Source organism: Hyla sarda, chromosome 4 (assembly GCF_029499605.1).
Source record: "Hyla sarda isolate aHylSar1 chromosome 4, aHylSar1.hap1, whole genome shotgun sequence".
Lineage (NCBI taxonomy): Eukaryota > Metazoa > Chordata > Amphibia > Anura > Hylidae > Hyla > Hyla sarda.
The window spans coordinates 117,604,681-117,632,334 of record NC_079192.1 but is presented as its reverse complement, the minus strand read 5'-3'; the positions used below and the strand labels follow the sequence as shown (position 1 = coordinate 117,632,334).

At 40.9% G+C, this 27,654-nt stretch overlaps 1 protein-coding gene across 1 annotated transcript in view; it reads right to left on the bottom strand.

Moving 5' to 3' along the window:
- Nucleotides 1-25,317, bottom strand: part of MRPS11 (mitochondrial ribosomal protein S11) — a 176,801-nt gene extending 151,484 nt beyond the window's left edge. Inside the window, exon 1 of the mRNA XM_056571904.1 lies at nt 25,200-25,317. Coding sequence (XP_056427879.1) covers nt 25,200-25,317 — 118 coding nt within the window. The remainder of the gene's footprint in view (nt 1-25,199) is intronic.
- Nucleotides 25,318-27,654: the final 2,337 nt, after the last annotated feature.

Below are 27,654 nucleotides of genomic sequence, written 5' to 3'. Positions count from 1 at the left end.
CAGGATTATGTTTTTAACCAAGGTAATCCCAAAATCCCATTTACCGACACATTTTCTAGAACAAAAAATTTGATTTTTTTCAGCATGAAGAAAACCCACCAGTAATCCCACCTCTGGAGTGGAAGAACTGACACAACTCCCTGACAAGGGTGTTTAATCCACTCCAACAATGGGGATAGGACTTTCCAACAATTTCAAGGTAAATTCAAGGACTTTCCAACAATTTCAAGGGTAAATTCAAAGATTTAGTAAAATTCAGATCAACAAAATTAGCAGCGAACCAGAATCAACAAACGCTTTACCAAATACTTAAAAAAAATAAAATTTGTAACTGGCAACGAAAGACAATTTCGTGCGCCAAAATGACCTCCCCAATTGTCACTTAGGCACTAGCGTTTCCCGACTGCTGGCATTTGGGGGAATTCTGGATCTGATGTCCCTTCTCTCCACAAAAAAAAAAAAAAACATGAGTTGTTTTTCCTCTGAATATCTCTCCTGGGAGGACAATCTCCCTATCTGTATGGGTTCCTCAGAAGAGGCATGAGAGGTAGGAAGAGAGGAAAACATGGAGGAAGGAGAGTGAGAGACAGAAGAAACATCTGTCAAGTTGTACTGCTAAAGTCATGGCCTGTTCTAATGAATCAGGTGATGGATAGCCAGGAAATCTTTAATAGTGTCAGATAATCCTAGTCTGAACTGACACCATTCCAACCAGACGCAGTACACTTTTTCCGAAAATCAGCACAGTACTCGTCAGCCGTTTTTCGCCCCTGCTTTAGATTAACCAGCTGAGACTCTGCAAAGGCTGCTCGGTCAGGTTCATCATAAAGAAGGCCCAAAGCAGAAAATAAAGCATCCACAGAACTTAATTCAGGAGCTGAGAAAGGTAAAGAGAATGGCCACTCCTGGGGATCTCCTTGCACCAATGACATTACAAGTCCTACTCTCTGAACCTCTGTGCTAGTAGACTGTGGTCTCAGGCAAAAGTACAGCTTACAACTCTCCCTGAATACAACAAATATCTTTCGGTCACCAGAAAAGCGGTCAGGAAGATACATTTTTGGTTCACTCGAAACAGCTGGAGGACTGACCACTGGCAAAGCATTAGCTGTTTCCTGAGCCTGAACCCTTTCAGCAAGGGACTGTACTAAATGTGTTAAAAGGGTTGTGTGCTGCCCTTCCTTTCGGAGCTCCGCATGCAGCGTCCGGAAGTTCATTACTCCGAACGCTGTGTGCGGGCTTCCGTGTTCGCGGCCGCCGTGCGTGACGTTACGCCCGGCCCCCTCGTGACGTCACGCCCTCCCCCTCAACAAAAGTATATGGGAAGGGGGCGCGACGAGGGGGCCGGGCGTGACGTCACTCCCGGCGGCCGCGAACACGGAAGTCCGAACACAGCATTCGGAGTAATGAACTTCCGGACACTGCGTGCGGAGCTCCGAAAGGAAGGGCAGCGCACAACCCCTTTAAAGCGCAACTGTCATGACATTTTGATGTAATAACCTGCACACAGCCTTTGTACTTTTATTCAAAGCCACTGATGGTCGGATAGGCGTGGTGCGAGTTACGTGATGCCCCGCCACGCCCACTCCCACGCCTACCCCGTATGTCCGCGATGGGAACTCTGTGTGATTGACACACAGGTCCCAGCGCATGCGCCCTTCAACTAATCTAACCTGCGCGCTGCTGTGTGTCATCCAGCAAGCTCTCACTCCCGCCGCCGTCTTCCTCCTCAGTGCGCCTGCGCAGAGCAGTGCGCAATCAGGTTAGTTCTCGATATTAGGTGCAGAGAGGAAGCACGCTCTCTGCACCTAGCACTGCGCAGGCGACCTGAGGAGGAAGACGGCGGCGGGAGCGAGCGCTTGCTGGATGACACACAGCAGCGTGCAGGTTAGATTAGCTGAAGGGCGCATGCGCTGGGACCTGTGTGTCAATCACACAGAGGTCACAGCGCGGACATACGGGGTAGGAGTGGGGGTGGGCGTGGCAGCGGCGGGGCATCGCGTACCTCGCGCCACGCCTATCCGACCATCAGTGGCTTTGAATAAAAGCCTTTTTTGCAGTCATAAAAGCCGCCAAATTTCAGGAAAAAACATTGTTATACCCACCACCTGCACATAGTACAAAGGCTGCGCGCAGGTTGTTACACCAAAATTTCATGACAGTTGCGCTTTAATCCCTGCATTTGCTCTACTATAGCCATAATTGCTTCCATCTTAGCAAATGCAGGTATGTGGCCTGTGAAAATGTCATGTATGGGCAGGGAAGGATTTCCCACTATTCTCGCCCTCTCCCCTATCCCTGCCTACTTGCATCGCCCTAGGCAATGGGTCCATAAACACATTGACAGTCCCTCCCTAGACAAGTGAGGGACATAACTGTCAAAACAATAAAATACAATAATACAGACACAGGTCAAGGTACAGTAGGGAGCAGACACTCACACTCACACAATAATTTAATGTCCACTCCACTATCCGCGACATAAACCAGGAGTTGTCAAAAGTACAAGATCGCTAGTACCAGAGAGAAGTCGAGAAGATAAGCCAAAAGTCACAGATGCCGGGTAAACAAGAATAAACAGGGTAAATCGCCAGCTACTGGAGTTGGACTCTTTCACAGGCAGTGAATGAGAGCAATCTGCGAGGTTAAATAGGCAACTCCACAGGTGCTCTCATCAAAAGGTCAGCTCACAAGCTAGACAGCTAAGTGTAACCTGGCAACAAAAACAAACAAAGAACTTGTCAGAACCTTTTAACCCTATAGGTTTTGACATGTACATCAAATTTTTATGCCTCTATCACCTATATTTATTATAAAAATACATCTTTTCATTAGCTCACAGTGTTAGAAATCCTCTCAGGGGAAGGGGGCGTGTCCCTCATTTGTGGTGGGAGGTGATTGGTGTGTCAGCTCATTGCCTTGTTGCCTTGTGCATGACTCATCTCTTGTCCTTGACTCCATGGACAAGTCTGATTCTGCTGCAGGACTGGTTAGTGTCCCAATAAGTATGGGAACCCCTTGTGGTGGGATTTTCAGGAGCCGTTTTTTTTATTAAATATTCAAAATGACTTAAACAACTATATTACAAAAGGTGTTACGTTTTCATCAGTAACAAATATAAAAAGTTTTTGGATCTGACAGTGCCCATTTAATAATAATATTAATAAAAAAAATTATAAAGCCAAAAGCCTTCCTATCTTGATCAGCATGTCTGGAGTAACATACAGCTTCTTTGGGGCTTCATTTCTTTTTGGATTTGTCAAATAAGCCTGTACCGTACATGTAGCATAGATGTTGTTTTCTGATGTGTATCATGTCAAACTGCAGTGCATTTTCTCTGTGAAAGCTGTATACAGAGTTTCCCGAGCATGACTGCAAAATAATCCCAGCTTTTATACTGCCAGCTCTGTGTGGGCATACCTAGTGTAGAAGCTGCAATTGTACAATTAGCCTAATTATTCGTAATGAAGAGGTTGTCTCTTTATAAAATGAAATGACACATCCCATTCATTAGGAATATTTATACTGTTATGTACTGAAAATTGATCGCTGGTGATTTGTATGCTAAAGTTAATGAATGGCTCGATAATAATTTTCTGTGAATAAGTACAGGTTATTGTTCATAGATATGCAATGCAAACAAGGCTTGGAAGCAAACTTGAAGATATATGGCAGTATTAGAAATGTTAAACTGTGCCATTTGTCCATGTATTTGTGACATAGTTGGTGCAGAGTTCATTATATGGTAGGCAGGTGCTGGGGAGTGATGTGACCTGCTACGCCTTCCTGTTCCATTAACAAAGATTACTACCCATAAGTTTTGCCATTTTAAGGTATGAAGTCAAAATACATACCTAGTTTGATCCTAGGGAAAAAAGGAAGCCAGATCTGCTCTATACGCTCATGTACACAAGCCATATGATTCTCCCCTGCAGATTACCTTATGTCTGCTCTCTTCTCTCTCTCCAGCCTTTGTGATTTTTTCTATGTATACTATCTGAGCTGTTGTACACCCGTCCACTTATGTTATCCCTAACACTAAAAGAGCAAAAACTATAATCCTGAGAAATGTTTTAAGGCTCTTTTTGGGATTGAGTGATGCCTTGCCGTGACACTATCTCCAATAGGTGGCACCAGACAAGCTTTCTTCCTTTTGGAGAAAAGCTACTTTGCATAATTTTTCCAAGTGAAATAATGCATGTCTATAAGAGTCTACATATCAGTTTGGCACTTTCCTCAAGAAAAAACATTACCCCCTAAAGGCCAGCTTAGCTAATAAACCCCAGTCATGTGGAAGAGAGCTACGGTACTTCATATGTAGCAATGATTGCATGGTAAGGGCTGAATGTATCAGCATAGAAATCCTAGAAATCCTAGGCTGTTCTCAGTTCAGCAAGATAAGAAATGACATTTAGAACATTTAGTGTTTCAAAAGAAATAGCTTTATGTGCTATAAAAATGTGTTAATAACACTTCGTCAAGTTTGTCAGAGCCAGGTATATAAAGCACAATAGTCTAAGGCTTTGAGAAGCAGCCACACATTAGCATGTGCTTGAAAATACATTTTTATGCAAATTTTTTAACATTAAAGGGTCCTCCTTCGTATTTTAAAATGTATCCACATGATATGATTGCGGGGGGTCCGGATGCTGAGACCCCCATGATCTCCAGAATGGTACACCGTCTCGTCCTGTGCAGAGAGTAATGTGTTGGCACAAAGTCTATGCACTGTCTATGGAGGAGCTGGAGATACACGAGTGCTGTACTTGGGTATCTCCCTTAGACAATATATTGAGAATATGTCATTGTACCACTCCATGCACAGGAAAGATGAGGACCTGTTCTGGAGACCACTGAGCCCCCTATGATCAGACTAGAAGTAGTCCAAAGTCATGGCAACATACAATGCATGACTAATATTGCAAATATTACCAGCCTATTAAAATAAATTGTCATTTTATGTAAAAAGACTGTACAACCAGTTATTTTAATGTATACAAATAAAATTAAAATTAAAGTCTGAGACCTAGATACAGCTATAGGATTGTGTTTACCATACAAATAGTTATCAGAGCTTGGTAGACTAAATTTTAATATATTTTATAATTATTTATTCCTGAGAAATATCCACCTTGCTGCTCCCCCATGACCTTCTAGACATAGTCTGAGACTGTTTCATGATCATACCTCCTCCTTCTTTCCCTCTCGCAGGATGACTCAGACATTGAGAAAGAGATGTTGCTGCATTACAGGTCAACAGGCAAGGGAAAAAGATAATACGTGTTACTGGGCAGATGCCACTTTACCCAAAAGGAGATTTTACAAAATGTCATATATTCACGTAATCTATGCAAACAAATTACCATTCCAACAGACACTACTTACTAGTCAACTATCTGTCTTCTCATACTGTATCTGTATTTCCTGACATAAAAACTCAGTGTCATCGGAGAGCCCTAAGATTATAAAATCATTCAAGGAGAAAAAATCAAGTACACAAACGTGGACAAAGCAACATAACATGAGATACTTGAAGCTAGGAATGTGGTTAGCATGCTGGAATAGAAGCTTTCCAAACCTGTCATCTGTTCCATTTCAATCATACACCTGAATGACCTTCTACCACCTGTTGTTCTAGCCATGTCTATATGGAAATGTGCACTGTGGTGATCCAATTCTAAGAATTAGGCACCACATAGGAAACAATGTACAAGTAGTTTAACATTCTGAATATCTCCCTATCATACACTGTTTTTGTAACAATAAAGTTGCTAAAAATTTAGATTTTTTGTAATTTTTTCGATTGTACTGAAGTACAGATTTTTCCTCACATCTACCTGTTAATTTATATGGGAAATCCCATTTCTTTACAGTAGTTTTACATATTGCTCCACTGCTGCTCCAGTGTGTCTCACTGCTAGGAACACTGAGTTGCCATTTCAACCAGTGCACAGCTATGGCATGACTTTGCTTGAGCACTTGTTTGCCATGACAAATTAATCCTGAGGCTTATCTAAGTAGGTAGGAGCCCCTTGCTTGACTAACATTCCCTGATCTTTTAGAATGCCTCTAGAATGCTGATATTATCAGCCTATGTATTAGCCTGTGCGTGTATTCACCTTATCTCCTAATCGAACCATAATTTGTGGTTACCCATCAGATCTGCTACCTTCTGCCCTTTGGTTTGACCTCTGGCCTGAACTCCTTACTTTCATTATGCTATTTGGGTTTGTAATTTCTGGTTTCTGGCGTTGAGTGACTAGTCTACGGAGCTATATTTCTGATTGTCTTGGAGATCTGACCAGTTAAATCCAAACTCCCCCTTAGTAGTCTCCAGTGAAGGATGGGAGGACCCTCTTTCACTGTCAACTGAGCCAAGACCACTGTTGGCTGAAACATATTTTTTATGGGCTCATACTCATGATCGTTTTAGATCCCAGCATCATTTTTGGGTTAAGCATTCCACCACTTGCCCCCTACATCTTAGCCATAGTCTAACCAAGTCCCATTGGACTACCTTTAGCTTGCTACTTACAGGTTGACAATGCAAACACTGTAATAGGCTAATAAATTTAATGATGACACAATACAAAGATAACAAAACATAGTAATAAAGCTAAAGAAACAATGCACACTGTTATGTTACAGAAGGAGGGCAATAAACAGCAATGTCATAGTGCAGTAAATACTGGTATTCACTATGTGACAGACTGGGGCTCTCAGGCACTAGGGCCCAACTGTGACACACATTTTTTTTCTGTAGCATTCAAGTCTATAGTCATGGAACATAATAAATTTGTCAGATACCGATTTCCCTCTTTATCAATTCTACACAATTTTAGTAGCTATCTAGTGTGAAGACCCTCAATGTAGCAAAATGATTAACAGGGGAAGAAGGGAACTTAACGTGAGCTAAATTCAACATGACAAACATACAATAATGGAGGACATCTGGAAAGGGGTAAATACATTGTAACATGACCGTACAACAACCATGAATGCTTAATTCTGTTACAGTCCATTCCCAAAGTAATATTTAATGCATTGTTGTTTTCAGTTGCTGTGTTAGCAATGATTCCATACATCCAAGACACCATGACAAATTACTTATAACACACAGTTCGGGTTGAACTCTCTTGTTGGATTAACGTTGCTTTTCGGAGCTATTTGAAGTTCATCTGCTTTGGATTTTCAAACGCGATTTTGATCCTAACCACAAAGATTATCTGTTTCTCTATGTCTTTTTCAATATCTTCCTCTGTATCCTTAAACCAAAGATTTTCTTTTTTCCTGTGTAACTTTCCAAGTCTCCGAAAGCCTCTTTACGTCTGTCTTCCCTTTATGTCAGTTTCCAATATTCTTCTGCATAAATTGGATGCTAAGCACAGTGCTTTTAAATATTATTTTTCTCTCTTCACTCAAATCTGACATTGCCATCTGATACATTGCTTTTAATGTTCTACACCCCACCTGTGATATGCTTCTTACATCTGCTATCGCTATTTTATTGGCTGCAGTATGCAAGTGTTATCTGCACGTTGCCATAATGTTCTGTCCTGCAAATACGCTGAACCTTCCAGTATACTATTTCTCACAGAATCCATTTAAGTTTCACTTCTTTTAACTTCGGTATTCAGAGCCTGCGGCTTTTTCTTTATCTCTGATATGCTACCAGAAAAATGGCAAACTGCTGTCATGCAAGTAAATATAGATCTACAGTTTCCAACATGTAAACACAATTTCCGTAGACACTGTGCCGCTGGCATGATGCATGCTTTTGCAGGAAATGCTAACTGGACACTGTGCAGGAGGCAGTATTGTCACTGTGCAGAACTGTGTACTATAGTCATTTTTCAAGATTACACCTATGGTCAAATAGCACATAAATACTTCACTAAAGCCTCCCCCCCCCCCCCTAAGCTGCTTGTACCAGTGCAGTATCAGACTGAAGCTCCTGCAATCTTCATAGCAGCTGTACCTAACATGTACCCAGTGTAATGCAAACCTTTGGAGCTGGGTCACATGCTAGGTACAGCATACAGCATACAGGGAATGGAGCAGCGTGACGTCATGGCTCCGCCCCTCATGACATCACAGCCCCCCCCTTAATGCAAGTCTATGGCGGGGGCGTGACGACCAACACGCCCCCTCCCATAGACTTGTATTGAGGGGGCGGGCCGTGAAGTCACGAGGACCGGAGCCGTGATGTAACGATGCTCCGGCCCCTGTATTGCCCATCATTACGTGCAGAGCGAACTCTCTCTGTGCAGTAATGATAGTGCGGGGCCGCAGCAGCAATCCCGGGGGTCCCCAGCAGCAGGACCCCGGCAATCTGACATCTTATCCCCTATCCATTGGATAGGGGATAAGATGTCTAGGGGCGGAGTACCCATTTAAGGAAAAAGTATACTGGAAAATTGCATAGCTTTCATTATACAAAAAAATTTATACAGCAAATATTTTTGTGCTAAAATTCGAATACCCCATGAAAAGTTTTAACTGATTTAGTTTAACCCCCTCCCCCCCAAAAAAAATGAAAAAATAAAAACAACAAAACAAAAACTGTAGTCTGTATTTTTCCCTAAAAAGTTGTTTCAAGATTAAAACTTATCACCTATCCATAACATACTGTAGTTAATAAGTATCTGATTGGTGGAGGTCTGACCGATGTACTTTTCAGTACGAGGTTCTCATACTGTTTTGTAGAGATGACTTTCAGCAGTATTCTCCTTATCATCACAGACAAGATTACAATGAAGGGTGACATTAGTATAAAGATGAGATAGGATCAGACCATTTACACTGGTCAGAGCTCACCTGCTGCTACCTCCCTGCACAATGACTTCTGTATAGGTCACAGAGCAAGCCTAGAAAAATCTCCCATAACAGTCACTAGATTTTGCTCCAGTCTACTGTTCCTATCTTCCAATGGCTTACTATAAGGCATATTTCTATATGCTGTTAAAAATAACTCAGGTGGTTCTTAACTAATTTAAAAGTCACATTACAATTAGAAAATTTACAATTAAATGCCCAAGGTTTTGTTTCATCTAAAACAAGTGGTTCTAAACTCATTTAAAAGTCACATACAAAGTATACATTTTATGCACATACAAAGTATACATTTCATTGCAAAGCTTAAAGTGACCTCCTATATGGAAAATGCAATGCAATCTCCATGCAGTATGTTATAGAACTGAGCAGCTGAGCAGATTGATGTAGAGTTTTGTGGGAAAAGTTCCAGTTTAACTTGCCATTTATTTAAAGGGGTTATCCAACATAACGTGACTTAAGTAATTAAGTTTAATACAGTAATTGACATGTTTACCAAGGATCTGTGCTCGTTTTAGTAGTAAATGACTGTGCCATGTGTCCCCCATCATTCTCCCTGGCTTGTTTTTGGGAACTGGCTACTTCCTGTTTCTGTGGCCTCCCTCAGACTACAATCCCCAGGATTCTTTGTTTCAAGGTAGGATGTGACTTATTTCCCTCCCATATATCAGTTGCCCAACTCATTGTAGCACAGCACAATCTGACACACAAGCTGTGAATCTGTGTGATGATGACTGCACGCACATGTGCGTCAATCATGTCATCAGAGGGCTGGCTTCATACACAACAGACACAGCAGCCAAGCCCCCTTTTATCCCCTGACTAGAGATGTATTGTCTTAGGCTGATGTATTGTCTTAGCAAGCTGAGAAATGCTGCAGAAAATTAACTTCCAGGGAAAAGAAAAAAAAAGAAATTTGATACCAGCCACCAAACACAGGTAAGTATAATTTCTTGGTAACTAGACTTTGCTGCACCTGTCATACATAAAAAAATAAATAAAAAAAAATACAATAAAATAAAATAAAAAATATATACTGGAATGCCCATTTAAATCTCTGTTCCTGGGTTTAGCAGTCAAGAGAGTGGTCCTACTCAGTGATTGACAGCCTTCCCTGTATGAGTGTGCACACAAAGATAGTGGTCAGTCAGTGACTAGGATCCCCCAGTGAGCCTCTAAACCCAGAAACAGAAGAGCTTTAAATCAATAAATTACACATTATTCTGGAACTTTTCCCTACAAAACTATATATCAATCTACTCAGCTCCTCCTGTTGTATAACATGATTCCTACAGACAGGACTGCATTTTCAATGTGACAGGTTTCCTTTACCTGATGAATCTTACAGTTTAATAACTAAACATACATTGGGGTAAGTACATATGGCCTGGGCACCAATATGGGTTCTTCATTTTTCTTTTCCTTTGGCTCTGCTGTCGTGCATGTTTGTAAGTGTCCTCATTCATTTTGCTCATGAAAGGTTTATAGTCTTATTATCTGATTACTATATTTGTTGTTTCACTTACCTTTATCCATTGCACATGTTATTGCATCCTGAGGTCCAATAGGATTGTGTACCTATGTCTATATGTATCCCCCTGTTTGTGCTCTGGTGTCCATTTAGTTTTATTGTTTTTATGTATTTTATTATGTTGATCCAATAAATATATATTTTGGTATTAATTAGTGATTTGTGTGTGTGTATTTTCCCTCTATGTCTATATGAATCTATGAATACTATTGGGCGATGTACACCATTTCTGCCAAGTGTTTTTGGTAGCATGTGTATTTGGTGATAAAAAATAAAAAAAAAAGGTTCCCTTTAACATAGAAGACTGTGAAGAGTTTCTAAATAGTCAATATTTCCCTGGCTCAGATTTCCATCATCTCAGACAGATAAGTGGATATTTTAGCCAGACATGAAGGTCACCATAATTAGCACATTACAATATCTCCTAATGAGAATTACATTATTATTTCAGTTTACAGACGTATAAGTGGATGATTACACAGCTGCCTTTGCTGGGCTAATTCCCCCTCCATACAACAGAGAGCAAATCATTATTGTGTCAGACCAGGTAGAGATGTCATTTTGTCTTCAGGTCTCCTCTTGTTTGCTGCCTCTTTATTCACAAAGCTGCATGATTCCATAGGTGACTCCAACTAGAAGAAAACAAAAAAACTTTGATATGTTTAAAGGGGACCTCTGAGACTATAACTGTAATGGTCTTGCCATAGGACAGACCATTAATATGTAATCAAGTAGGGAAGACATTAAAACTCTAGGTATAGCCCAAGGGACAAACTGCTGTCCCCATGAAGAGATTTAAGAAGTTGTGGTTTTACCATAATTCCTTCATTATGCTACTTCATAGACATTCTGTTTCCTGATATGTAAAGTAGTTTAACAGCACTTACTATGACACTCACAACAAACAGCGGGAACACCTGGCTGAATGAGTCCAGCATACTCATTAGGTGCCGCTCCCACCCTGCCCTCCTGCTTTTGATTGACAAGTTTCTTCCTGTCACTGTAGACATGGAGAAGACTCAATCCGCATGACTAAGGAGGTCCACCCCCAAAACACCGTCACGTCTATGGCTGGGACAGTTGGACATAGGCCAAGACTGCAGCATGCCATGTCTGTATCTACTCTGTTGTAAAGATACTACATAGTCTTAAAAATAAATAAATAAACAAAGGAAGAGAAACAAAATATCTGCTGATTCGTTTGAGGGATTGCCCTGAAGGGTACTATCTATTAACTGTTTTATTCAAGATTTGAATTTCCCCTGCATGTGTATATACGGATTGATGGTACTTTGAGGAGTACATACAACGCTTTGCTGGCAGATGCAAAATCCTCGTGGCTGAGCGCCTGACGTCAGTGGTATTTTTTTTACAGCTAGGGTATGGGTTTTATATCCAAATTTAACCTCGGATAATTAATTGTGAGCTGCACTATCCACTTTTCTTTAGCTGTTTTCATGAAATTAACTAGCCTCTAGTTACAAGCTTCTTTTCTGCTATCCTTCTTGTAGATGGGCACTGCATTGCCCAATTTCTAATCATCATGAACATCTCCTGTTAGAAGAGATTGCAAATACAGATCAGTCAGGAGTGCAACAATCACAGATTGGAGTTCTTTAAGAACTCTGTTGTGATACTATCTGGACCCATTGCCTTATTTAACTTAAATGGTCATTTATATGTTGTACATCTTGGCAAAACATTAACCTTTCTAATATACTTAATAAGTTAATTTTATTTCCTTTTAATAGAAATCATGGCTTAAAAAATCATTCTTTGTCCAAGCTAAAGCACAGGCATGTACAAAGTCCAGTAAGTGAGGGTGATAGGACAGAACAGTGATAAGTGAGGGTGATAGGACAGAGGAGAGCACAGAGGAGTCCTACCAAACAGATGAGAGCACAGAGGAGGCCTATCAGACAGGAGAGATCACAGAGGAGTACTATCAGACAGGAGAGAGCACAGAGGAGTGCTATCAGACAGGAGAGAGCACAGAGGAGTGCTATCAGACAGGAGAGAGCACAGAGAAGTGCTTTCAGACAGGAGAGAGCACAGAGGAGTCCTATCAGACTGGAGAGAGCACAGAGACATACTATCAGACAGGAGAGAGCACAGAGGAGTACTCTCAGACAGGAGAGAGCACAGAGGAGTGCTATCAGACAGTAGAGAGCACAGAGGAGTACTATCAGACAGGAGAGACAGAGGAGTCCTATCAGACAGGAGAGAGACAGAGGAATACTATCAGACAGGAGAGAGCACAGAGGAGTCCTATCAGACGGGAGAACACAGAGGAGTCCTATCAGACAGGTGAGAGCACAGTGGTGTGCTATCAGACAGGAGAGAGCACAGAGGAGTAATATCAGACAGTACAGAGCACAGAGGAGTCCTATCAGACAGGAGAGAGCACAGAGGAGTACTATCAGACAGGAGAGAGCACAGATGAGTAATATCAGACAGGAGAGAGCACAGAGGAGTAATATCAGACAGGAGAGAGCACAGATGAGTCCTATCAGATAGGAGAGATCACAGAGGAGTACTATCAGACAGGAGAGAGCACAGAGGAGTGCTCTCAGACAGGAGAGAGCACAGAGGAGTGCTATCAGACAGGAGAGAGCACAGAGAAGTGCTTTCAGACAGGAGAGAGGACAGAGGAGTCCTATGAGACTGGAGAGAGCACAGAGACATACTATCAGACAGGAGAGAGCACAGAGGAGTACTCTCAGACAGGAGAGAGCACAGAGGAGTGCTATCAGACAGTAGAGAGCACAGAGGAGTACTATCAGACAGGAGAGACAGAGGAGTCCTATCAGACAGGAGAGAGACAGAGGAATACTATTAGACAGGAGAGAGCACAGAGGAGTCCTATCAGACAGATGAGAGCACAGAGGAGTGCTATCAGACAGGAGAGAGCACAGAGGAGTAATATCAGACAGTACAGAGCACAGAGGAGTCCTATCAGACAGGAGAGAGCACAGAGGAGTACTATCAGACAGGAGAGAGCACAGAGGAGTAATATCAGACAGGGGAGAACACAGAGGAGTGCTATCAGACAGTCCATGCCTGTGCTTCAGTTTGGACAAAGCTATGATTTTATAAGCAGGGATTTCTATAAAAAGGAAATAACATTTTCTTATGAAGTATATTAGAAAAGTTAGTGTTTTGCCAAAATGTTTAACATATAAAAAGTTTTTGTATCTGACAATGCTCATTTAAACTGGGCAAGTTTCCCTAAAACATTAGCCTCTAAAAGCACTGGGCAGAACCCTAACAAACATATTATGAAAGCCGCCTTTTGAAAAAACTGACGAGATGTAGCTTTTCAAATGGCCAGTGACCCTTTATCCCCATCAATATAGGTATTTCCTCTATAACACATTTTTGAGAAGCCACAGTTCTCTTTCTGCTCTGTTTCTGAGGTTGTATACCCCTTCTTAAGGGGGCTATCCAGAAATAGAAAAACACAGCTAATTTCTTTCAAAAACAGCTTCCCGTCTGTCTGCAGGTTGGGTGTGGTTTTACAACTTGGCTCCATTCACTTCAATTGAACTGTGTTGCAGAACGACACCACTCTGTTTTTCTATTCCTGGATAACCCATTTAACACACAGACAAACACATATATTATTTTTAACAGGAAATGTATGATTTAGATTTACATCTGTGGCCTAGGAGGCCATAGAAAGCCTGAATATTACTATGTTACTTTATTGCTGTGTATGAATAAGCAAGACTATTTCAATATCAATCAATACCAACCAAAAACAGAATTTTGCCACATTTATGTAAATAATTATTAGCTGGGTAAAGGCAAGGGATAAAAAGTAGGAGGCTTTCTGTGGCACCATTGAGGAGGGGGCACAGATTTATAAAGAGATTCACAGATTTATAATTCATAAATTTATAAAGATTATAAAGAATGCAATGCTCTGTATGTTTTTTTCTTTTTTTACTAATGTTTTACTATGTAAATTAAATCTGTAGAGATTCTTAAAATGGAGATTAAGTGTTTTTATTGCTTGTCCTGCAATCTTTTTTTGTATTTATTTGTTTAATAAAGCTATTCATTATTTCTCTACTTTTGGGTGTTCTACCTACATAAAAACTGTTTGCTGTTTTTCTTTTTCATATAATCTGGCTTTTCACTAGGATATCTTCTCTGATTACCACTCTTCCCTACCGATTCTTGGATTCTCAATTCTCTCCTGGCTTTTTGATCGACTACCCCTTTGCCTGCTGATTTGGTTTATTCATGCCCTCCTGGGGCCTACCTCAGCTAGTTTCTAGAATGTCACAAGTTCCTGTGTTTGTTTCCAACCAATTTTCCTGGCAGTGTTAGTCTTTGACCTGACTTTGGAGATGCAACCTGGGTCCCTAGCAGCCAAGTCCAGTAGACTCTGGAGAAAACCTAGGAGGAGCATTACTTTTTGCCAACTGGAATTATGCTGGACTTGGTGGTAGCTTGTTTCAATTTTATATAGTCTATAAAATATAGAAAAGGATAAAAAATTTGTAATTTGTTTATTTTTTATTAGGTGTAATTTACCATAGGCCATATCATAAAACACTAATCTGTCATAAAACCTCACTAGAGGCAAAATTGGTAGAAGTCCTACAAATATATAGTTGCTGTCCATTAAAATTAATGAAAGTTATGGAAATTGTCTTGAGTCCATCATTTTAAATGACATGAAATGATAAACCCTAAAAGACCACCCGGGGTGCTCATAAGTGATCAACCCATTTATGAGAGGTCATCCTTATATGATAACTACTACTTGAGTCCTGTGGCGAAATTTACAATATAAAAAGAAATAGAGCTTCCATACACAGTAGCATAATAAGAAATTTCTCACTGAGCCTTAATGCAATAGTCTTTTGCTAGAGCTGAATTTTTAATATATGTGCTTAACTAGGTTATTTCATTAACATCCTGTTATGCCACCCAAGGTTTAGGCTTCTCTGCTACGTGCCATGATGTGAACAGATACTCTAATCTGCTCTTTAATCTCCTTTTCTTTATTTAACAAGGAGCTGTGGCACCTTGCCGAGAAGCTCGGTGTTAGCTATAATTATGTCTGATATGTTTGTAGATTCATTCATTTCCTGTCTAGTGCTGCCTGCAAAAGACCACAGCACATTGAGATATATAATCCATGTATCAGGTAGTTCAGTCATGGGCACGACAAACATTGTCAATTTAGTCAGATAAAGTAATTTGAATTGTCTGGTATATGAAAGTTAATATGCTGTATTGTATTATGTTATATGTATCATGCATGCATTTATTTTTGGATAAAATCCTCAAAATCTATAATTAATTCACATGGACAAGTGTGTGAACGTGACCTGTGAAAATAAAGAGCTCAAAAAATACAATATCGGATACAAAGACATAGTAGGGAAAGTTAATCACTACTAGAAATATAGAATTGGAAGAGTTGGCAGCTCAAATTTTTTTTACAAGTCTTTAAAAAAAAAATAGTGGCATTGGTTTTAATAGACAGCTTATCAATGTTTTCCACTGTTATTGCACTGGTTTTGATTTATGCCCCATAAAGATAATCTGTGAGGTCTACTTACTGTTAAGAGCTGCAGACACCATTGGATATACAGTTGAAAATGCTTACTATACTTTTCCTGGAGATACCAAGCTTATAAAATTATTTCTTTGTTAGTGTCAAGGAGGTGGGGCCGAGCTCCTCAAGTGCCACATCCTGGCATGCTTCCTCACTCCTCCTCATCTTCCCACCTTTCCTTAATTGAAATAAAGTACTCTACATCAGTCAATGTGAAGCAATGGCAAGCAAGAAGATGTGCCAGGCTTTGGCATTCGATCAGCTCAGCCCCACCTACTTGACATTTGGCTGAGAAATAAAAAGGCAATTTTCTAAGTTTGGCAACTACCATCAGTTATGGGGTATAGTTTGCTTTTACACCCTAACAGCTATACAACTGTGTTTGCAACTCTTAGAAGCAAATACTTGCTGGACATTACTATGCAGACCACTATGCTACAGTATACAGTAAAAAACAAACAAACAAAAACCCCATAATAAAACAAAATGCAATGTGAACCTCGCCTTAAAGGGGTATTCCCAGAATGTTTTTCTCACAATTCTTCTGTGATTTTCACCCCAATATTTATTTTTAACAGCACGCAAAATGACTGTTGTCTCAGATTTTTCCCAAGTTGCAATGCGGCCAAGACCTGACTCACTAGTCAGCTGATGACAGGGAGCCTGTCTGCTTCAATGGATGGAGAGATCGCTTGGTGGGAGAGAGATCATTCTGCAACTAATGCAACTGCTGTAGGCACCCTGATTGAAAACCACAGGTCTTTTGAATGGATGAAGCTCATTTATGTATGAAAACTCAAACAGGAAATAACAGTTCACAAAAAGCTAGCCACAGTGTTATGGTAATCTCACAACATAGCCATTTAGCCCCAAGACAAGTGCAGATCCTTCCTAAGTATGTCCGTTACTGTCTGCCAGGTACGTACTAAAATCACCTTATGGTGGTTTACCCCTTTAATCACATCACATTTCCAGACTACATCAATTGTTGTTGTCACGATACTGTTAAAAATATTTTCCAACGTATACTACAGCATACCCCAGGGGTGGACCCTTTGACTTTAATACACCAAACCTATTCTGCACTAGTGTCTACAATTGGTCAGATGCTTTATTTTTGTGGGACGAAAAAATATGGTAAGTTTTGAAAATAGACAAAATGTATCCATGAGTAGATTATGCTTGACCAATTAAAGTCATTGGGTGCCCTGTGGTTTACATCCAATATCTTTATGCAGCATCCTGACTGGTATAGGCGACTAAAAACATGTATTTTAGACAATGTTCTATCACTATGCTTTTTTTTTTTTGGAGTGCACACTAGTGATGAGCGGCATTGCCCATATTCGAATTCATGACATTTCACGAATATATAGACAAATATTCATCTTATATTCGCGAATGTTGCGTATTCGTTAAATATGCATATGCGAATAATTGCATATGCAAATATTCACATATTCGCATATTCGAGGAAGAAAACAGACAGGGGGTGGGCAACTTTACTATTGGTTGCTAGGGATGTTGTTGATAACCTCTGACAAGTGTATTTGCATCATTCTAATTGACCCACAAGTAAAAAGAAGGAATATGTGAATATTCGCATATGCGAATATGTGGAAAAAAGGGAATATTCCTAATTTTGAATATATAGAAAAAATATTGGCGAATTTGCGATAAAAATTCGAAATGCAAATATTCGCGCTCAACACTAGTGTGCACTGTTACGCCGAGCGCTCCGGGTCCCCGCTACTCCCCGGAGCGCTCGCAGCATCCTCGCATTTGCAGCGCCCTGGTCAGACCTGCTGACCGGGTGCGCTGCAATATCCCTCTCAGCCGGGATGCGATTCGCGATGCGGGAGGCGCCCGCTCGCGATGCGCATCCCGGCTCCCGTACCTGACTCGTTCCCCGTCTGTCTTGTCCCGGCGCGCGCGGCCCCGCTCCTTAGGGCGCGCGCGCGCCGGGTCTCTGCAATTTAAAGGGCCACTGCGCCACTGATTGGCGCAGCAGGCTTAATCAGTGTGTTCACCTGTGCACTCCCTACTTATACCTCACTTCCCCTGCACTCCCTCGCCGGATCTTGTTGCCATTGTGCCAGCGAAAGCGTTTCCTTGTGTGTTCCTAGCCTGTGTTCCAGACCTCCTGCCGTTGCCCCTGACTACGATCCTTGCTGCCTGCCCTGACCTTCTGCTACGTCCGACCTTGCTCTTGTCTACTCCCTTGTACCGCGCCTATCTTCAGCAGTCAGAGAGGTTGAGCCGTTGCTGGTGGATACGACCTGGTTGCTACCGCCGCTGCAAGACCATCCCGCTTTGCCGCGGGCTCTGGTGAATACCAGTAGCAACTTAGAACCGGTCCACCGACACGGTCCACGCCAATCCCTCTCTGGCACAGAGGATCCACCTCCAGCCAGCCGAATCGTGACATGCACTATCTACTGCTTTGCCCATAAGGAAATATAAAAAAAGATTTGCATAAACAAAACAAAAAAAAATACCATCAACATTCTTTTTTTTTCTTCTTCACAACAGTCCAGTAAAAGACTCCAATAGGGGCAGGATTTATGGTAGGGCAGGATGTTTTGCAGTTAAGGATTCAAAGTGTTCTAATGTTTATGAATTTTATGGTTTGCGTCCTTATCTAGTTTTATATATGTCATATACTGCCATCTTCACTTTTTACCCACCAGCTGTCGAATTCTGGGATTTAGTGGGTCTCACTATAAATGTTGCAGTAGGCTGGGGATCATCTGTGTTAGTCCGCCTCATAGAAATACATGGCTTATTAGTAGTATCCTTCCTATCCCTAGTTAGGTATTTGACATTTGCATATGGTTTCACAGTGAAGAAAGCATTATACCAATCCTCTTAATGTAATCACAAATTATAGCGAGATCAAAATGCATTATCAAATCATAAATGTTCTATATTTAGATAAATATTATGGCAGGAATAGTAGCAATGCATGAGCAACACTGAGCAGATGGACTTAACAAAACCATGCTTGGACTAAATACAGTTCTGTTGTAAGAATGCACCATTAATGAGTAAAATGGGCAGATTGCATTGATCATTTCTTTTACACCGAAGTCCATATCTAAAGTAAATGTATTTAGTGGTCAGTGAACACAGTTGTAATGTAAATGGGGTGATTTAAAATAACTGGAGAATTAGTTGTGATGGCACATGCTCCGACTGCTGAATAAATCATTATATCCAGAGGAGTCTTCACAGGAGGAAAGTGGATTTTCTAAAAGCCTGCAGGTCGAGAAAGGTGAACTTTTAAAACTTTTTCAGTTTTTTTCCCTGATAATTCCTACTAACAGTTTTTTGCAGAATCTGCAATGTTACATGTTCAATATTCGCCAGTAGTTTGGCACTGTATTTTAAATCGTAACTCAATGAGGCAAAAAAAACAACAACATTTTTCTGTCAAACTATTAAAAATGACGATAATTTTTTAGGCTAGGTTCATACTGCTGAATTTACAAGCATAATGCTGCTAAAGGGTGCGTTCACACTCCGGAATCTCCGCTTGCTGAATTCCGTGAGCGGAGATTCCGTCTGGCGGCCACCGCCGAAGGTGTTTCGGCGCTAGTGCCTCGGGGGACTGAGCCGTCACCATTGACGGCTATGCAGTGCTCGCAGAATCCGCACAAAGAATGAACAATTTCAGTGGCGGAATTGTCCGCCGCGAAAATTCCGCAGTGTGAACGGGTCTCGCGGAGACCCATTCACACTAATGTTAAGTTCACAGAATCCGCAGTGCTGGCAGAATTCCGTAGTGTGAACGCACCCTAAAGATTACACTCAGAAATTCCAAAGCAGCTGAATCCCATTGCTGTCAATGGGATTCCTTTTCACAGTCCACACTACAGAATTTCAACCACTGAAATGATGCAGCCAAAAGTATGATCTCACTCTCCCCTCTATAATCACCAGTATCTGCAGTGCTGCACCCTTCTTCACAATCAAGCAGGAGTAACTTCCCTCTCCAATGACCAAATTCCTGTGATCAAACACTTCTCCCCTATCCTGTGGTTAGGGGATACATGTATTTTCCAGGAGTACCACTTTAAGGACATTACTGCCAGCCATGTAATACAGAGTAATGTAGAAGTAGGAAGAAAATTACACTTGGAAGCCAGGGAAAACTGTGTCACAATTACGTGTTTTAGGGGTAGCACACCCATTCCTCAGACGCTACCCACAAAAAGTGTTATTGTTTCCTGTGTATTGGTTTATTATTTTAAAAGGACTCATTGGGACTTCAAGAATACCTACAATTTACTACTTATTTGCCATTATTCAATAGGGATACAGCAGTGTATGGCTTCCAAGGGTCATTTTCTCCCTAATGCTACATTGCTGCATGTCAGGTCAGGTTTAGGGTCATTGTACATCTTGGGTTATACAGGAAGCACCTTTTTGTTCTTGCATATATGTGAAACAGTGCATAGAAAAGTAGGTATATGCTAAAATGTACAGTATTTTCATAGAAATTATACCATATAGTTTTAAGAAAAGACTGATTGTTGATGCTGGTATTGTTCACTCCAGTCTAACAATATGATGCAGTAAATGTGGATTATTCTTAACTAAATGTTTTACATTTAAATATTCATAATTGCTTATACTCGTCTCCACCTACACCATCAGCATAATTCCTGGCCGTTCTATTGCTGTTTTTGACACCGTGATATAAGATTGCAGGGCTTAAAGTTTTATTTTATTTTTAGCCATTTCATGCCTCTTCCATGTGTTACCATGGAAACTAAAAGACGCAATTGTTTCTGAGTCATAAAAATGGAGCCCATTGAAGAGAAGGGAATGGATCTCTTGAATTGAATTAATCATAATGGAAACTCATTGTCCAGATGGAATCTTTAAGGATTTGTTATCACTTCACAGAACGTAATACCCTATTTCTTTTCATTGCACTTATTTAACTGTTTCAGCCCTGTTCTTTATCCTTAATGCTTTCTTTTTAGCCATGAAAACAAAACTTCACACAGTGTATTTTGGTGCTCATTTTGATCCCTTTTTATTTATTTTTTTAAACCAAAACCAGGAGTGGAACCAACAAGGTAAAAATATGAACAGTAGGCTATATTTACACAGTATAAGGATATGTTCACACAGTAAAAGAGATAAAAAAGTGTAAAAAAGTTAAAAAAGCTAAAGAAGCTCTGAAAAAAAACTAAGTTCCCAGCTCAAAACAGTATAAGGATATATTCCCACAGTATAATGACATGTTCACTTTACAAATAAAGCTATAAAGAAGCTTTAAAAAAAAAAAAAAGCTCCAAAAGAAGCTCTGAAAGAAACCCAGTTCCCGGCTCCAAATGACCTTACTGGGAAATGATCAAAAACAGTGCTGCAGCACAAAATTTGCTAAAAAAAAAAAAGGAACTTTTTCCTGCAACCATTGGGGGAACTTGATACTTATTCATTGATACTTATTCACTAACTCGATGATTCTGGCTACACTGACACTACTGGAAAATTGCTGTGTTTGAATGCAGCATTAAAAGTAGAATTAGGGTAAAATGGATTGTAATTTCGATATTATTTTGTCTATTACAAGATACAAGACAATTCTACTGCCTAAACAGACAAAGCAGCTTACATTGTTCAATGCATTCATGCAGCACAACTTTTATATGTGTTGTATTCTCCTCTGAACAACCCTGAAACAAACTCTCATTGTGTCTTCTGTCCTCTAACTTTTGCATTTAGAACAATTTTTATATATTTTCCTTTCATAATTTTTTTTGCCATTTTCAAGGCACACATGAAATCTCTGAAAACAATTATTCAGTTTTTAATGCTGATGGATTTTTTGTTGTAGTCAATTTCTTTTTACTATGTTAAACTACAATAAAAATAATTTTATAATTAATAAAGATATCAAACTTTTATTAGTAAAATGCAAATCATAAATATGAGAAACAAAGGACTTAGAATATTTTAGGAAGATGAACATTTAAAAAAAGTAAGAAGATGAACATTTAAAAGAAGTTAGTAATAATAATAAAACTATGGTATACATCAGTATAGTAAAGGCCCATGGATATACTTGGTAATGCAGATAATACACTTCAAAGGGGTTATCCACCATAAGGTGATTTTAGTACGTACCTGGCAGACAGTAATGGACATGCTTAGGAAGGATCTGCGCTTGTCTTGGGGCTAAATGGCTATGTTGTGAGATTACCATAACACTGTGGCTAGCTTTTTGTGAACTGGTATTTCCTGTTTGACTTTTCTTTTTTTGACTACAAATCCCAGAATTCCATTTTCCTCCCTCCCACACATCAGCCACCCCACCCATTAAAACATAAATGAACTGCATCCATTCAAAAGACCTGTGATTTTCAATCAGGGTGCCTTCAGCTGGTCCATTAGTTGCAGATTGATCTCTCTCCCACAAAGCGATCGCTCCACCCATTGAAGCAGACAGGCTCCCTGTCATCAGCTGACTAGAGAGTCAGGTCTCGGCCGCATTGCAACCTGGGAAAAATCTGAGACAACAGTCATTTTGTATGCTGTTAGAAATAAATATTGGGGTGAAAATCACAGAAGAATTGTGAGAAAACCGTCACACACAGGTACAGACACTATATTATGAACTACACTAACTTTACAGTCCCTGTAGCATAGTGAAATAAAAAAAAATCCTGGAATTTCCTTTAAGGGTAGGGTCACATGTGCCGTATTTTGCTGCATATTTTCTGCAGCTGATTTTGCTACCCATTGACTTCAATGGGCAGGAAAGTATACAGCATCAAATACGCAGCAAAATATGCAGTAAAATATGGCACATGTGACTATGGTCTTCTGGTCTCTCTGACTTTGATGGGTAGCAACATATGCAGCAGATATGTTATGTGGGACCCTACCCAATAGGCAATCTGTTACATCGAACATGCAATCTGATCTGTCATCATCCCATTATAGATCAGATTGATATGTAGATTTTTAGGGAAATGTTCCAAAGTATCGCACATAGGTGAGTTTACCCTTCACATTTTTCTAAATGTTTTATTATATCTTTTCATGTGACAACAGTGAAGAAACAACACTCTGCTACAATGGTGAGTGCACACCAGCACTGTCTTAAGCCTCTTGGGCATGAAGTTCCCCAGAGCTTTCCAGGTTGCCACTGGAGTCCTTTTCTACTCCTCCATAACAACACCCCAGAGCTTGTGGAGGTTAGAAACCTAGCGCTCCCCCACCTTCCGTTTGGAAATGCCCCACAGATGCTCAATAGGGTTTAGGTCTGGAGACATGCTTGGCCAGTTCCTTAACTTTACCTTTAGCTTCTTTAGCAAGGCAGTGGTTGTTTTGGAGGTGCGATGGGGATCATTATCATGTTGCAATACTGCCCAGTGGCCCAGTCTCTGAAGGGTGAGGATTATGCTCTGCTTCGGTAGGTCACCGTATATGTTGGCATTCATGGTTACCTCAATGAACTGTGGCTCCTCAGCAGCACTCATGTAACCCTGACCATGACCCTCCCACCACCATGATTGATTGTAGGCAAGTCACACACTTTTTTCTTTGCTTAGGAGTACAGTGGACAGTCTCATTCAATGATTAATAGGGGAGTGGGTCCTAACTATGTCTAATGTGTGAGATATAAAAAAACTCAATTTACTTTCAGCACTCCTATGTGCCTCAGGTGTCCTTCGGCTCCCTGATGTGTTTGTCTTCTTAAGCACTAGTGTGCCAGATGTGTCATGCTGCAGATCAGCGAATTTCTGGCTACAGCGATTCTGGCGGAGTGGCAGTATGACACATTAATCCTGTGTGCCTCCTGGGCCTCAGAAAGATATCACATCGGGGGAACAGGAATCGCGGGATAACCCACACAATGGGCATATTTACGAACCCCCCTCCTGCCCTTCCCTAATAGCTTTTCAGAGATTTAAAACTAACCTATAATCATAGTTTGATTAATGATCATTTGATTAATACCAGCTAAGACAGAATACCACAAACTATATGTTATGATTCCTCTATATTTATGACGTGAGCACCCTTGTCAATGACCTTATCACTGGTAGCTTGCTTCCAATATGTATACAGGTACAGACTTAGCAGCCAACAATCACTAAATGCTAAGATTGAACAAAGAAAAAAGGTTCTCTAACTCTAACATATAACCCTACTGTGTTGACCCAGGGGCCGATTACAAATATGGCAATCAGAATAAATCCCTGGACCAATGTCCCACCTTTAGAGATCTAGTAACAGCAGCTTGTAATATTGATTAAGGAAGGCATCCAGGCCCCTCTTAAACTTGAGTCAGACATCACGACATCATGCGACAGAAAGTTCCATAGCCTCTCTGCTCTTAGAGTAAAGAATCTCTGCCTGTGAAGATGGTGAAACCTTCTTTCCTCTAGACATAGAGGATACCCCCTTTTCATGGTTATAACAATCTCTTTACCGTCCATTCATATATTTGTACATTTTGATCAGATCGCCCCTAAGACGTCTTTTCTCTAAACTAAATAACCCCAAGCTTGATAACCTGTCTTGGTCCTGTAATCCTCTCTTACCATCAACTATCTTTGTCGCCCTCCTCTACACCTTCTCCAATTCAGCCATGTCCTTGTTTTATACAGGTGCTCATGTCTCACTTATCCCCACAATATCATATTTATCTTTCAACATTATTAGTTCTAATTCATTGGTCTTATAAGTAAAGCTTCCAGCATTAGTATACATACACCTAAAGGGTTTATCTATATTTATTTTCCTCATATTACAATTAATTGGTCTACCCCCTCCCTCTACTTTACTTAGCCCCAGCACACTACATCTACACTATCTTCTCCTGCTATATTGTAGTTGCCTTTCACCCCAGGTTCCTAGTTTAAACACTCTTTAAACACATAAAAGTTTAGTTGTACCGAGCCACAAAGACTGCATTACACTTATTGTATATGTTACCATTGCGAATAACTTCTAGGGCTTGCTATGGCTTCTTCTACACCCGTAGAGAGCAATCACCAAAATATTATATAATATATATATATATATATATATATATATATATATATATATATATATATATATTTTGTTGGTTAATAAAAATATTTTTGTTAAACATAACTTTGAGGGTAAAAAATATCCATTTCGTTATGGAAAATTATTGCTATATATATTTTTTAACTTTTAGCTAAACTAATAAAGTGACAAAATATCTGTAATGCAATTTGTTAGGTAACAATAGCGTGTGCCTTGTCATACCTCTGTTTTTCATGTGTAACAATGACAGACTCCAGCCTGTATTGCATCGTGACAAACAATCCATTCTTTGTGAGCGTTCAAGGTTCTGCAGAAGCTGTAACATTGTTACTGAGCTCATTCATGTAAACTTCTTCCGGAATGAATGTTTTTCAGCAGATTTATAACAATCTCTGTTTTCGGTTTGTAAAGATGGCTATCCAATGAAGTTCTTATTTTTTGTTAATTTTCACGGATAATAAGACTTTCATACCATATTGTTTGTGGGTCTACATTATGACAGTTTGTTCAACTGGTATTCTTGGCAGGATAGACTGATGCCCCCATGGCATCTGTTGCTGAGATATTTCATTTTCCTGGAAACATTTGTACCAACAGATTTCAACATTATGCTGTGGGAAGAAATATTCTTTATATGAGTTTTAATTGGAAAAAAAGAATGGTTTATATATCAGCCACATATAGTATAATACACACTTTGCATACAGATTGCACCAGACCTTTTCATACAGTTCTTTCAGACAGGTAATAGTTTGTATTTATGAATTGGGTAAGACTTTTTCTGTCGGCGGGACTGGGATTCGCATCGCGGAACACGCCTGCATGCAAATCCCAGCCTGTCACTCACCTCGTCCTTCTGCTGTCTCCTCTCCTGCCTCTCAGCTCCAGCTCGAGTGTCACCTTCTCCTAGGGCGCACGCGCGCCGGAGGTTTAAGATTTAAAGGACCAGTACTCCCATAATTAGTTTTCTCACCTGTGCCTCACTTATAAATCCCTGCTCCTCCCACACATCTCTGCCAGTGTTATTCTGACTTGTCTTTCTGTGTTTCTGACCCCTTGTTCTGTGACCTGACATTGCTCCTGTGCCACCTGACTACTGACCTCCTGCTATGTTCCTGACTATGCACCTGTGCCGCCAGCCCTGACCTTCTGCTATTCTGACCACGAGTTGCTGTATCCCTCCTGTGCCTTGACTCTCCTCAGCCGCCTGTGTGGTCCAGTCATGCCAGGGGTAGCTACCTGGGTGCCACCTGCCGCAGCAAGACCATCCGGCTTTGTCACAGGCTCTCGTGAAAACCAGTTGCACCTTAGACTCCACTTCCTGACACACAGGTCCAGCGGATCCACTACATCCTATGTTCCCGTCTTCCAACCATGAGTGTGTGGTGTCCCAGTACCGCATCTTATCTGGTACCCGTGTGTAAAGGTCCCCATAGCCAGAGTCCCTAGGATGTCGGGTCCTTTTTGTCTGGTCTGCCCCTTGTCACCTCTCATCTAGATAGTCATTAAACTAATAGTTTATTCAGGATTTATGTAAATGTAATAGTACTAATTACCTGTCCGGAGCATAGCAGGACCTGCGGGTCACGTGATCAGGTAAACTCTATGGTTTTTGCTTAAGGACCTTTGGAGGTCCCTGTGACGTATTTCACCTACCATGCTTTGTGACGGTGAGTGACAGATATTTGGACCAATCAAGATAACCCCGCCCTTGCCCATATAAGGGAGCGGCGGCCATGATTCTCTCTCTTGTTCCTGGGCTGCGTAGCAAGCAGCATTGCTCTTGTTCCTGGGCAGCCAAGCAGTAAGCATTTCTCTTGTTCCCGGGTTGTCAAATGAGCAGGATCTGCGCAGCTATCTTCCACAGTGAGTTAGGCCTGAGCCTTGCGGCAACAGCTGATCTATTCAGTATCATGAGTGTATCAATCCCTAAGCACTCTGTAAGATCACCGGACCTTATCTATCCCCTAAATCCGGATGGATCTTCGCAAATTACCCTAAATTCAGAGACTTGTATTACTATTCAAGGTCCGCAACAAATGTCAGTCACTGAACTATATAGAGACTGTTTGCATGAGACTGTTACTGTTCATTGGATGTACCGCAAGCATTTAAGTAAAGTTATCCAAGTTCAAGTTCAACTACCTTGTGGACTTTCAGTCATTTTATGCATGCACCTATCGTTACTGGGAAGGGCGGCGATAGGCCTCAGCATACTAGCCCTCAGCCTGGCGTCATGAACTAAAGGGTTAACCTTAAACCCTCATCTACCTAAACAACACCCCAACTACCATACACCCCCCAAGGGCTACCACAAAGCCTTCTTGGCGTCACAAACAGGATTCTGGTGTGTGTACTCCCCCCCAGAAAACAAACTTTATTCATGTGCTGTAAACCGTGTTGCTGTGTACGGGAGCGGTGCTTGTGGTGCACCATACAAGGGGGCCACGAGAAAAGTAAGGGGGGAGGCGAAAATTCATCTACAACTAAGATGTGTAAACTGCGCAATGAGTTCATGCTGCTATCCTTTGGTCCGGTCGCCACAGGCGGAGTCGAACTGCTGCCGGAAAAGCGCGCAAAGAAAGCCCGCACTGCGCCATGCCCCGCCCCTGGGCATGGCTGCCAAGTTGCTGTGTCACAGCCGAAAGGGAACATGGAGATGCAGGAGTCGTCTCTG